The sequence below is a fragment of the Palaemon carinicauda genome, chromosome 22 (genome assembly GCF_036898095.1).
Source record: "Palaemon carinicauda isolate YSFRI2023 chromosome 22, ASM3689809v2, whole genome shotgun sequence".
Classification (NCBI taxonomy): Eukaryota; Metazoa; Arthropoda; class Malacostraca; order Decapoda; family Palaemonidae; genus Palaemon; species Palaemon carinicauda.
Window position 1 is genome coordinate 2,476,274 of NC_090746.1, and position 14,658 is coordinate 2,490,931.

The window sequence follows — 14,658 nt, forward strand, 5'->3', positions numbered from 1 at the left end:
CCCAAAGTAGACTTTTAGACTTAAGAAGTGATACGACATGCACAGCATGTTATTGTTGTTAGATACTGGTAAGTCTCATTGCTTTACTAGATGCATTAGTATATTGGAGGGAAAGAAAACAGGTAATTTCCTAATTTTAAGGTTTAACATTGACATTCCAAGCTTCCAGAGTTGAAAGCAGTATGAATGTCAGAGGATGTTTATAAAAAATATAACTTCATATTTATTTCTCTGACCTCAATATGAATATTTGAAAAATAAAAGAGGGTAAAAAAATATGGATGTGATAGCATGTTGTTGTTTACTGTAATAAACTTAAGGTCTCCATTACCCCAACAAAGTTAAATGTATAACTGAATGGTAATTTTTAGGGTTGAAGATGAATATTATCGTCTTTCCCCAAAATACTAGCCACATCATACTATATATGTAATTTACAGGTACATTTTTATACAAAGGTTTGTTGTTATTGTCATTACTAGGTAAGCTGCAATCCTAGTTGGAAAAGCAGGATACTAAAACCCCAAGATCTCCAACAGGGAAAATAGTTCAGTGAGGAAAGGAAATAATGAAACAGATAGAGTGTACCTTCAAGCAAGAGAACTCTAACCCAACTGAGTAAAAGACCATGGTAAGGGGTTATGGCATTACTGAAGACTAGAAAAGAATGGTTTGACTTTGGATTGTCCTTTTCCTAGAAGAGCTGCTTACCATAGCTAAAAAGTCTCTTCTACCTTTCCCAAGTGGAAAATAGCCCCTGAACAATTAAAGTGCAATAGTTAACCCTTTCAGTGAAGAAGAATTTTTCCATTATCATAGTGTTGTCAGGTGTATGAGGATAGAGGTGAATATGTAAAGAAGAGGCCAGGCTATTTGGTGCATGTAGGCATAGGAAAAATGAGCCGTAACCAGAGAGAGATTCAATGTTGTACTATCAGGTCAGTCAAAGGACCAAATAAACTCTCTGGCATTATTTTCTCAACTGGTGGCTGGTGCCTTTGCCAGCCTACTACCTATTTCCTGTTATTGTATAGTTGTATTAGCTAACAAACAACTTTGTTATCTTTCTTGATGATATATTCTTAAGCTTACTTATTTATAAGTAGTCTTGTATATTGTTATGATTGTTTTAAAGGAATGAATTCGAAGATAAACAGCACTTTGTCTTTTTTCCACAGGCAAAGTTAAGCCAAGTAGGACTAACAAAGGATATAACTCATGGAAATATATCAGCTGAATGGGGACGTCTTCAAGTCCTTGAAGAAGAGGTAAGGAATTTTCAATTTTCAATTATAGAAGTCTGTATTTTGTTACATATATAATAGCTTTGTTCTTCCTGATTCAAGGTGAGCATTTAGGGTAAGTAATTCCCCCTTATTTGCTGTAGAAATATTTTAGAAATTTTTTGCGAAAAAAACAGACTCTGCAAATAATAGTGAATTACCATGTATGCAGATCCAGTACAGTATGTAATTTGTCTTCTATATACTATACATATACTTTTTGTTTGTGTATATGCAAAGCTTTAGTAGATAAATATCTACACATACAACAAAATATTTGATATCCTTTCAATGCCTCTTTACCCAATATTTATTTGCTATATATGCTTTCGAAGCACAACTTTGATAAGATACATGAAAATGAGAGATAATGACTGATCATGGTACTGATTGAGAATCACTTACAAAAAGTATTATTATTAGCACCAGCATTGTCTATGGATACCATGTTGTATAATTTTGGAATCATAAAGTGGTATGAGAAGTTCTTATTAATATTTCCTTAATATTATTTAGGTATATCTAATTTATTTAATTTAGATATGTGAATTGTTTTAAAACAATAAATTGAGTTTTCTGTGATCCACATTCAGTTGGCCCTTGGTCTTTGCGGCGTTAGGTAACAGAGATAGGCGCAAAAGTCGAGAATCTTCTAATGCTTGCTGCCTTAGTGTGGGTCAACTCAAAACCTAGTAACTCTCTGCCTTTCGCCTATGTGTGGTTGACTAACAAACTAGGTAACCCTCTATACTGCACTATTATTGGTTTTACGTGGTTTCTATCACAAAGTACTGCATTACTTTATAGGTACAGTAGTAGGTTTGCCACGGCACCAGCCACCCGTTGTGATACTACCACTAGCGAGTTATTAGGTCCTTTGACTGTTTAGATAGTATTACATTGGATCCCTCTCTAGTTATGGCTCATTTTTCCTTTGCATGTACATGGATTGAATAGTCCGGCCTATTCTTTACACATTCCTCTTTCATCATACAATTAACAACACTAAGGTAACCGAACAATTCTTCGTCACTCAAGGCCAAGGATATAACTAGTGCACTGTAATTGTTCAGTGGCTAATTTTTATGTAGTTAGAGTAGAAAAGACTTTAGCTATGGTAAATAGGTCTTCTAGAAGAAGTACACTCCAAAATCAAACCATTGTTATCTAGTCTTGGGTAGTACCATAGCCTCTGTACCATATTCTTCCGCTATTTTGGGTTAGTGTTCTCTTGCATGGGGTTACACTTAGGCACACTATGCTTTCTTTTTCCTTATTTCCTTTCCTCACTGTGCTATTTTTGCTGTTGGAGCCCTTGGGATTATAGCATCCAACTAGGGTTGTAGTTTAGATAGTAATAATAACAATAATAATGAACAAACTTCAGTTACTGTACACGGTAAGACTGCACATGACACTATTTATCGTCACTTATACGTAGGTACTTTACTGTAACAATAAAACACTGTTACTCCTATCAAAAAACACTCCCTGATACTGTAGTGTATATCACTGTAATATATGTACAGTACTATCAATATAATACAGCTTAATTAGCTAACACTCATAAGTGATAAGTTTTCGGCAGGTCGACTCGCACTGTTCCAACTCACTATACACGTAGACTATATCTATCTACATTACCACTGTAAAGTACAGTATATTTTGTATAAAGTATTGTACTACTAAATGAAATATTTTTGCATAAAAAGATAAAATTATGTACAGTGCACTAATTGAATGAAACTAACATTTTTAAAAATTTTACAGTACAGACTGTGTACCTCTACTATATTAAATTTTGTTTAAATCCAAAGTTACTTGGTACAGTAATTTACTTCATATATTATTTTACAACTTTAGGAACTAAACTGGACAAGTGAAAAAAATAGAGAAAAATATCTTACCATTTTGAAATAGGAAGAGGATCGTCTACGCCATCATCAGTGAGCTCCATCATGGTTTCTGTAAGAGGGGATTCAGTAGGTGGGGTTGCCGGAAGAGTGGTTTCAAACTCAGATGAATCAGTTGTTGGAGGAGGTGTTCATGGCTGTTTCTCGCAACTGGTGAAGAATGTCATTATAAGCAGCTACTTTGCCAACTTCATCTCATCCAAAATGCCCTTATACCCAGCGAAAGTCATCCATGGAATGCGAGAAATTCAGCACACGGGGCAATGAATGGTCCATGGTGTACGCCCTTTGCTTCAACTCTTCCACCAACCTTGACATCTCTGCCAACTTCTTGAGTCATGACCATCTAGCAACTCCAGGATGTCATACTCAGCCACTTCTGTGATGCCTAAAATTTGACTGGTCTCGCCAAATTCACAATCCTCTTGACATTCTCTTGGAAGGCTTTGTTAGGACTGAATCTGCTAAAGTCCTTCACGCACCTTGACCATACACGTTTCCAGCATGCATTCACTGTTTCGGGTTTGACATTGTTGAAGGAATCCTGGACAGTAGACTCTGTCTGCTATCGTAAGTCCCTTCCAAAACTGGATGACGCTCGGGTGAGGATCGTTATCAATTGCTTCTCGGAGTCGCACCATCACTCGTCGGCTCTATTGGGCTTGAAATTCTTGATTATCCCTTGGTCCATAGCTGAATGAGGGCAGTGGTGTTCAGAGGAGAGAACCCCACTTGCACCTTAGACATTGTTATTCTAACGGAGGAGGGGTGTCCAGGAGCATTGTTAACGGTGAGAAGGACCTTGAACTCCATACCCTTACTTTCAAGGTAGTTCTTCACCTCCAGCAAAAGGCAGTACTGAAACCAGCTGGTGGATGGTTGAAGATCATCTTATGCGAAATGGCGGAGCAGAGACTGGGCTTTTTTTTCCCGTATGGCATTCCCTTGCGATGCCGGTCCCTGATCTACACAAAAAGAGCAAACTATTTTGCTCTTTACAGTGGATATTATTTTGGCAAAAGATGAAACTAAGGTATAGTTACCCATCACAAATTAGCAGTGGTGCTATTGGGGGTAGACAAGTCACCTCACTCATACACACCAGTGAAATGTCACTTTTTAATTTGGCTCAATGGAGAACGGACATGCTTCGTTCTCTCTTGATAATCTTATTCTTACGAATACAAATTGACCTAAAACTTTAAAGATTTCTTTCTCTATTTCAGATTGATTTCATTATGAGATTACACAATCTGGGATTGTCCCAGCATTTAGGGAGCCAATGCGGCACTTTATGTCGGCCCAGGAGATGGATCCTCACGTAATATATCTATGCAGGGGTCACCTCTGCTCGCAGGAGTCTGTGAGGTTTCTTAGTGGCTGAGGTTAGATAGGCAGCAGAAGAACAAGGCCAAAAGGGACTCTTTTCCTTTGGGGGCTTCCTCGAAGGAGAAGTCCAGGTGTCTTATTCCATTAGCTTGTTCCCTCCATGCTGACTCTTCTCGATCAATCTCCTATTGGGAACTGTCATGTAAGAGTAGTGGCCCTTAGACACTGGACAACCTTATGGTCTGAGGACTCTGTGACTTCCCCTAGCAAAGTGGCGCCGCCCTCGTCCATAAGCAAGTCTCTATCCTCTGACACTGTGTGTCAGCTGTGGCCTTCCGTGGTTTTTTCAGGGTTAGGATTGGTTAATTGAGGTTCTGCAGCTAGGAACACAGCAAAAGCACACATCTGCCTCACCAGGGGTTGACTATGGTCTTCCACTCCAAGACTGTCCATCGCTGTAGGAACTGCTGCTTCTACTCTACCAACCTTGGTTGTCCTGCTTTACCACCTTTCGTTCGTCCTGCTTTATCACCCTTTCGATCGTCCTGCTTTGGCGGACAAGCGAGAGCAGTTGCAGACGATTATCTCCTAGATTACATGGGTGATCCTCTCGAGGCAAACCCCAAAACTGACTTAGGTCACATTTAGCAGCTTGAAACTTGAGATGCTTGCCTCCAGCCTGAGCTTGCTCACCATGTTGAGGGTGCGTTAAGTATGTTGCGTGGAGCTCCTCGACTTGGTAAAGAGCGTCTGTCTCGTTCCGAGTGGTTGCTCCTCTGGGGCTTCCACAAACGGGTGCTGGATTCGTCCATGCCCCATTGCAGCTCTTCAGAGCACTGCTTTTCTTAGAAAGACGACGATTGGGTTAGGCAGTTGTTTACAGCTCCCTGCCTGTGTCATTGTGTCTGTAAGACACTACAAAATGTCCATTTTGTGAGGCCAGACCCCTTTAGGATCTGTCTCTGTGGTTTCTACCTCTTAGGAGGGAGAACCTGCGATTTTACCTATGCGCCAGTGTATAGCGAGTTCAGCACAGCCTTATTTGTCTCTTTGCAAGCTTATGTCTCCTGTAGGAGCGCACAAGGCTTCTCGCCGAATTCCTGCAGCAGGCATGACGAATAACAGTGCTTCGGTGCATGGAGGCACAGACCTTAATCTCACAAGAAAGTCTTGCACAGTGTTTAAAGGTTTAAAGGCTACTCATGAATGGCAGAGGCAGGGGACAGTGACATAGCATTAGCTAGCAGGTCAATGCCCTAGAGACTAACCATGTATATATACATATAATCAGTGCCCAAGCCCTCTCTCCTCTCAAACTAGGATCAGGGAGGGGCCTGATGACTCAGCAGGTAGTTTGCTCCCTTAAACCCTATATACGTAGCTCACAAGGTTGCAGTGATCAAAGGAACTAACGAGTTTTAGTGGGACTCGAACCCCCGTCTGGCAATCCCCAGGCACGGACGTTACCAAAAGACCATCATAACCCATTCACTGAGCACTTAGCACACGTAGGTCTGCACGCAATCTCACCAACCCCATAGCTAATTCGTTAAAATTTACTCTCCCACTCGTCATGCTTTGGTATCACATTTTTTAGAAGTGCGCACTACCTAGGTAGCAAGCATTCATCAGCCATCAGGGTATGCTTTGGCAGCGACATAGTAAGTACAAGTGCTCACACCTCACTTGCACACACCTTTACAGATGCTTGCTTCACCAATGATAACCTCACCAACGTTCACCGTGCCAACACTTGCCTCGCCATTTTGTGGTACAGCGATCGCACTTGCAGGGCATTGCCACTTCGGTGACACACCCCACTCTTTCTGTTCGCCTTAACTTGGTAATTGACAACAGTGCGCTCGCTTGCCTTCCTAGAGAAGCAAACATCCTAGGCGAACACAACAGACCAGCTAGTCGTCCTAGACCTTTCCTTGTAACACCCCTAAAGGAAAAGAAGCACTAGTGCATCTTTCCAATGGGTGTCCATTCCTTTACGAAGGATGCTCACTGGTTTGCAGAACCTGCCCAGGCAGCGCACTAGACAGTCTTAGTGCTGACTCACGAACCTCCTGTTGTATCCACACAAGGTACTCCACACATCCCTTTGGAGGTATCATAGTTCTCTGGGAAGAGTAGTCTTCATAACCCACTCCACACAACCCTTTTGAGGTGTCATAGTTCTCTGGAAGGAGTAGTCTTCCTTCAGACCCTAGACACAGTAGCACTATTGCATGGCAGGCACCTTTTCCGGTGGCCCCTCACCTGCATTCCCTTCAGCAGTCTAACAGTTATCAACAATACCTGGCCTCTAAGGCCTCCATAACCCCCCCCCCCCCTCAGGGTCTCTGACTATTCTAGGACTAGCAGGGGCATGAGATCTCCGAGGGAGGTTTCATTTACTGAGAACTGTTGGCTCTCTCCGATAGAATGGGATCAACTCGAACCTTCTGTTCCACCCATGGAAGGACCAGTTCATCCTCTTCCAAAGGATATATAGCCCACGGAGACGCCCTCTCTCCTTGCGACCTTTACCACCTGGCCCCTAGAGAGAAAGGACGTGAAGACCATTCCAAAGTACTGACACTCGACATCCGAGCACCCAGATTCTTGGAAAGACACTTTTGTTCCCAGATAGGCCTCTTTGAGACCAGAGGAAGTGGTTTACCCCCAAGGTCTCCGGTTTTTGCTAGATGTACAGTTGACGACTTGGACCCACTTCAGGTTACTATGTATGTAAGCTTGGGGGGCAGGAGGTCCCTTTGATGATGGTTCAGAACATTCAGATGGAACACTACCTATGATCGCCACTCCAAAGATCTCTCCCTTGGAACAGAAAGACTCAGAGGTTGTCTTTCTATAGGTCTTATTTTATATAAGAAGGATCAATTCCTTGAACCAGATCAAGTTCCCACAGATTGTACCAAGAAGAAGTCCTATGCCCAAGTGGCAGGAGTTTCGCAGTCACTCAAGTTTGTGAACTCGTATGCTTCATCCACTGTGTGTATGACAGAGGAAGTACTGCAAGAACGTAGATGACTATTCTTTACCCCTTCAGCTGGACTTAGCAATTCTGGCCTCAACCCAGAATACATCCCTAGATACCTTAGCATCTTTGTCAGTGGCTTTCACTGCAAACATATAGAGGGTTGCGAAGTGCTCTTTGCAAGCTGCTTCATGGTTGGACTCTTGGTTGCAATTGGTGTAATATCTCTTCAAGAATGAAGACTTCTCCACTGATCAGAAGAAAGAAGTGATGTCTGCCTTACTTTTCTCAGGTGCTAGGATGGTGGAGCTCCTAACCCATAACGTTCTCAACCAGTGGGTCAATTGGGTCTTGAGAAGGCAGTTTCCTGTCATCTCAAAATTCCAGAAGTATGTACCAAGGAGGGAAGCTCTTAAGCTTTGCAATGCCCCTGATGGAGGGTCCCTCCCTCTATAATGCGGAGGACATCAAGGCAGTTGCAGAGAGATGGAGAAGGGTGAGCCAATACTCCCTCCTCTATATGGCAATGACATCTCGCCCATACCCCTCGTTACCACTGGTGCAGAGATCATCTCCTGCAAGACGACAGGGATGCATGAGGGGTTTTCATGCCCCAAAGCAGGCTGCTTCCAAGAAGCAGTGGCCTAAGAGATCCAAACAGTCTTTTCAGGCTAGAGGGTCAAGAGGTAGAGGTGGAAGGTAGAGCCAGTTCTGCTAGGGGGTGAGGGTCATTCCTCCTACCAGTCCACCGATGGGAGGATACCTACAGATCAGGGGGAAAAGGTGGATGTTCCACTGAGTCAAACCTGGTCGGTCTCCGTCCAATGTGCAGGATACCATGTCCTGCTCATACGCTCTTTCCCTCCACTAACCCAACATCCAGTGATATCAAATTCCTTCGCGAAGGAATCCGCTAAGGAAAAGCCCAGGCTGAATTCCAGACCATGCTAGAGAATGATGCTCTCCAAGAAATCATAGACTGGTCCCTAGGCTTCTATAGTCGACTCTTTCTTATAGAAAAGGCTTCCTTGTGTACTATTCACTCATACCAGATCCCCAGACCATCTTGCAAAATGCCTCTCAACACCAGTGGGACAAAATAGATGTCTATTTGTTCCACCCCCTTCTGCCTAATAATCAGACTTCTGAACAAGGGCATCGCAAAATCTCTTGATGACCCTAATAGCTCTGATGTAGCAACATGCAGAATGGTTCCCAGACCTACTACATCTGCTCACAGAGGTACCAAGAGAGCTCCTCCACTTCCCGATCTACTTAACCTGTTAAGCGTCCCCCCTGGACCAGGTTGCCTCTAATGTACCGTCACGCTTTTTTTGCCCTGAGCGGTCATTTCACTAATGATAATTTTTCAAAGTTTATATCATTTCTTTATGCTTATAATTCATATTTATAGTTAAAAGTAGGGATAATAATTAAATGGTGGAATAAAAAAAACAATTGATACTACAGTGAGCCCTCGCTACTTCGAGGTTCGACCATCGCGGATTCACGACTTCGCAGACTTTTTTCATTAATTATGGCATCCGATTTCATCAGCAAACCACTAATTTTGGGGGAAACATCATTTTATTCTAGAAAATTGCTACTCTTTAAATAGTTAATTGCACATTAAGAAAGCTTGTACTGTACTTTTGTTTTTAAATTTTGGGTGTTTTAAAAATCGAGTATTGTTGACTTCTTTTTGTTTTACTTTTGGCTGTGATCAGATCAGCTGACGTCTAGCTGCCGTTCTCAAGAATATGCGTGTACGAAGTATTGTTTATACCATTTCTTAACTTATTCAAACCATCTATGCAGTTGATATTACATAAGCACCAATGTGTTATAACCTATCATATTTTTTTGTTTATTACATTTAAAACAACTCTCTCTCTCTCTCTCTCTCTCTCTCTCTCTCTCTCTCTCTCTCTCTCTCTCTCTCTCTCTCTCTCTCTCTCTCTCTCTCTCTCACTAACAAATGAAATCTTTGTTGCTTCACAAAGTTTCATTTATATTGAAAATCAATCATGATTCAATTTTCCTTACTTTCTCCAATCTCGCACTGTCACATCGAACTTTATAGCGGTAACTTAATTGTTCGACAACTTTAAAAATTGGCCTAGTACTTGCTTCTTCTCTTACTTTTTTTTTTAGATGGTTTCATAATTGAGGGGGGTACAAGTTTACTTATAACTGAAGTTAGGAAAAGTATTTTCGATATGGAATGGAGAATCATCTTTAGTAACAGTTTAGAAGTATAGTAAATTATCATTCGGTCATTAGCGGCAGTTTGTTATTGTTGATTAAACGCAAAAAAAAAAAAAAAGAAAAAACAATTGTTTTCCTGCTTTGCTACGTATGTAGGATTTTATATAGATACGGTAAATAATATTTGTAATAACATATTTATTAAAAGCTTTTAATATCATTATTTATCACTTTCATCATGCATGTTTAATGCCTTCGTTTGTTTATTACGACCGAAGATGGAGCGTACAGTAAACGAATGGAAGGTTTCCATTTCAGGCGACGTCATAAAGAAAAACATTATATAAATGGCATTCATTTCATTTATTTGGAAGTCCTAAGGAAAATTAAGTAAAACATTGGTAATAACAAAATCAACATATAATCAATACTTGGTAAGATTGCTGTCGATGCAAAAACTAACCTATACACAGATGTGTAAATGCGTCTGTTTCTTCATTATGATCAGAGATAAATGTAAACAAAACATTGGTTGTCATTTTTTATCGTGCTTTTTGGCGTGTTTAGGAAACGCATGATATAAAATCGCCTTTAATATTTGTGCCTGTTTTAGTTTAAGGTACTGTAGTACATGCATTAAGTGTTCTGTACATTAAAGGGTAGTTTGTTAACAGTACTACGTAAAGGGAAGGTTTTAAAAGTCTGAATATACATGTTAAATCAATACGTAAATATGGTGTCCCTACTTCGCGGATTTTCAGCTATCGCGGCCGGGTTTGGAACCTATCTACCGCGATAAACGAGGGTTCACTGTACTATTATTTCATTTCAAAAGGCTACATAATACTGAATATTCTAATGGGTTCTTTTTATCTTCAATCGTAAATACGCCAGGATCAGCAATAAAAGCAAAGGGACAAGTCTCCCCAACCCTCTCTCTCTCTCTCTCTCTCTCTCTCTCTCTCTCTCTCTCTCTCTCTCTCTCTCTCTCTCTCTCTCTCGGCGTTTCCTTTCCTATATAGTTTAGTGACATCTCGTTGTCCAGTCATTCGGCAATGAGAAGTCATATTTTTTGCTCTCGGCATCAAAAGAAAACTTTGTTTCTTCAATATCCTCATCACTGGAGGATTCAGAACTAGTGCTCTCATTATCAAATTCCTCAACAAGAATATAATTTATTTCATCTAAAGAAATAACCTTCACCTTTAGACTGCTCATTGTAAAAGGAACGACAAACAACCTTATCCGCATAAACGCCCGAAGCGCACTGAAAGGAAACCAGTTTTCTAACATCAAGCTACCTTCAGAAAAATAGTTGCCAGACATCGTATAAGTTTCTATTTACAGCCCCCATATGCTGAGTGTTGCCAAGTGGTGATCCTATACTTACTATACGAGTAAACGTATTATCACGAGACTGATTTGATGAAGGCAGTTAAAGTCATGAACGGAATATGCAGTTGAAGGCGGTACCGAGTAGATCATGGTGAACGGTTTATCACGTGGGTGACGCTTAACAGGTTAAACAGCTATGAGCAAAAATCTTCTGCAAGGTGGTAACTTGGCTACGTTTTCACGCCTGAAGATCTCCAGCATCTCCTCTCAGCGAGAAGCTTTTCGCAAGCCGTTGCAAAGAGGATATCAGGATACATCCGAGAGTATCTTCGGCCGTCTATAAGGCGAAATGGTCTATCTTTTGTGGTTGGTGCCATTGAAGGTGTGTCACTCCTCTCAACACCACTATCCCAGTGATGGCAGAGTTCTTGTTATACCTCAGGGAGGAAAAACTCTACTTGGTCTCGGCGGTGATAGGTTATCGCTCAGCCTTAAGCCTCTCCTTTAGATTAAGCAGAGTTAACATTTCTTCCTTGATGGGACTGTCTCCTCATTAAAGTTTTGAGCGCTTTTGTCCCCAGCCGGAAGTTAGACCTCCTCCTTGAAACATAGTACGTGTACTACGAACTCTGAAAGGAGCACCATACAACCCGCTGCATCAGTCAACAGACCGTTACCTAACACTTAAGATGGTCTTCATTATAGCCCTAGGTCTGCAAAGAGGGGCAGTGAGCTATATTGTCTGCCCTATGACATTAGCCATTCAAGGGGAGGGGGAGCAGGTGACACTCGACTTCCTCCCTGAATTTGTTGCTAAGACTCAAAATTCGGCTGTAGCGAATCCTAGATTCAGGCCCTTCCAGATTGAGAGTCTCCATTCTGTAACTGATGACCCAGATCAGCTGCTATTATGCCTTGCAACAGTGCTGAGGAATTACCTTAAATGAACCATAGGAGCTCACCCACATGTCAATTGACTGTTTGTTAGTACGGGCAGGGTAAAGTGGCGTGACACTTGTAACATGATCTCTTCCTAGAATCGTCAGGTTATTGATCGAGTCTTGAATCCTGGCTCTCCTCCACAAGGTTGTAGACCCAGAGCTCATGGCATCAGGAGCTTAGCATGTCCCTGGTGTTACAAAGAACTACTCTGTGGTGCAGGTATTACAGGTGGGTTTTTGCAAGCATCAAACGACCGTTACAGCCCACTACCTGCAAGACGTAACACAGGAATCTGGACAAATTCTCCATAGTTCCTGTGGTGGCTGCACAACACATGATCTTAACACCTCGGCTATCTTAAAGGGCAAGAGCAGTCGGTGGAAGGCAGACGTTTCCCGGTTGTAAGTCTAGGTTGAATGTGCTACCGATTGGCCCCTTTGTTCTTTATTCTCCACTTTCGTGGGGTTTCAGCATCCAAGGATCTCTGCAAGCTGACCTCCTCTGACTGCAGGTGGGTGCCATAGTCCCTTGTGCAACCTAATAAATATATATATATATATATATATATATATATATATATATATATGTATATCTATATAAATATATATATATATATATATATATATATACAGTGGAACCTCTACATACGAATTTAATCCGTTCCAGAACCAACTTCGGATGTAGAAAATGTTCGGATGTCGAAACGAATTTTCCCATAAGAATACATTGAAATAGGATTAATCCGTGGTTGAACCCAAAAACCTATGATAACTTCTTAATAAACTACTACACATAATTTTTCCATGAGAATAATGAACACTAAATTAGATAATAGACATGTAAATAAGAAGAATAGACATGTAAATAAGAAGAATTAGCAAAAAATGATAAATAAGAAACGGGTTTTTAGCGTCACTTTACCTTAGAAACTCCAGCGCAGGTGTTGTTAGTCTTGCTACGCAGAGAGGAGACGGACGGGCGGCGAGGAGGTAGAGAGGTTAACTACGATAAACGTACACTACCGTAACTTATTCTAACTTACACTAAGTGAACTTTAACATAACTTAGCTTATTTTTTTTTTTTTATAATTTATATTTTTTTTTTACATTTTCTTTTTTTTCTTTTTGATGATTAATTTTAATCACTTTCACTCTCTACACTTAAAATTGATTGAATTTTTTTCTCTTCACTCTTTGCTGTTTTCTTTGAACCACTTCCTTCCTCTTCATCACGAGTTCGCTTCGTAGTTTTTTTAAAGAAGCTATCGATAGAAAGTTGCTTGGTATAGCTTTTCAGAATGTTTCGAAAATAAGTTAGGGAAACATCATCAAACTGCGCAACTACACGACAAACCTGCAATTTCTTTGGATGGTATTTGTCGATGAAGTCGACCACGTCTTGATATTTTCCTAACACCTCTTTTATTTGCGCGGAACTTATTGCAAGTTCACTCATGCTTTTCAATAATTCCTTGCTTTACTTCTAAAGAAAGCATTCCCTTATTCCTTTTCTCACCACTACCACTACCACTTGCGAAACTAAGCCTTTTAGGACCCATGATTTTCGTAAAATACCGTAAAAGGATGAACGTAAAAAATGACGATTAAAACACAATTAATAGCAGAACGCACAGGGCACAACCATAGAAAACCAACGAGAACAGAGGACTGACCCAAGCCACGCTAATTGAGGGTCCCTCCGAGGTTGAAGTGCTGCCTTCTATTGGCGGAAATAAAAAACACATCAGGCGCTATGAGCACCGACTACGCATACGAGTATTGTTTACTTCGGGTGTCGAAAAAAAAATTCGGGTGTAGAGTAGGAAAGTGTTCGAATTGTACTTCGCGTGTCGAAAAATTCGGATACAACCGGTACGACGAAAATTGCTTACTTCGTGTGTCGAAATAAAATTCGGGTGTAGAGTCAAAAATTTGCTCGAATTTTACTTCGGATGTTGGAAAATTCGGATGTAGATACGTTCGGATGTAGAGGTTCCACTGTGTATATATATACTGTATATATATATACACACATATATATATATATATATATATATATATATATATATATATATATATATATATATATATATTTCCCCCTTCTCCCTGCAAGGTTGAGTCTTGCAATATCTAGGGTAAGTGTAGAGTACAACTCCAATATTTTTTTTACCTGATCAAGTGATAATGCTTAGTTCACACATGATTGCACCAATTGCCCCGGATGTTAGATCTCACACTTTTGAGAGTTAGCGAGGTGTCAGGGTGTGTGTATTGAATTTGTGCAAATTACAGAATCACACCCCTGGTCTGAAATCACCCAGTCGGTTAATGAGTTCCACCCACCTATTAGCGAGTTGCCACTGTAAAGAGCAAAATGGTTTATATTAGGTGTTGAAACAAATGATATATTTGGAAATAATTTGTACTTTTGCCAACAATACAAACCTTAAGGTCTTTGTACATACCTGTCCTGCCACCATCTAATCCCCCCCTACTAGTCCTGCCTGCAATTAAATAGTGATGTCATTTCACTGGTGCATGTGTGAGCTGACTGGATGGTATATCCCCACTACCTTCTGCTAATTATTATTGGGCAGTTATACCTCGCAAAAAAGTTTTTTGAATTGTTTTAGCTTTTGCTGAAATAATATCCACTGTTAGG

The 14,658-nt window shown here is 40.7% G+C and overlaps 1 protein-coding gene across 1 annotated transcript in view; it reads left to right on the forward strand.

Moving 5' to 3' along the window:
• LOC137616275 (HAUS augmin-like complex subunit 1) overlaps nt 1-14,658 on the forward strand; it is a 192,126-nt gene that overhangs the window by 172,558 nt on the left and 4,910 nt on the right. Inside the window, exon 8 of the mRNA XM_068345901.1 lies at nt 1,179-1,268. Within this exon, the coding sequence (XP_068202002.1) occupies nt 1,179-1,268 (90 nt within the window). The remainder of the gene's footprint in view (nt 1-1,178; nt 1,269-14,658) is intronic.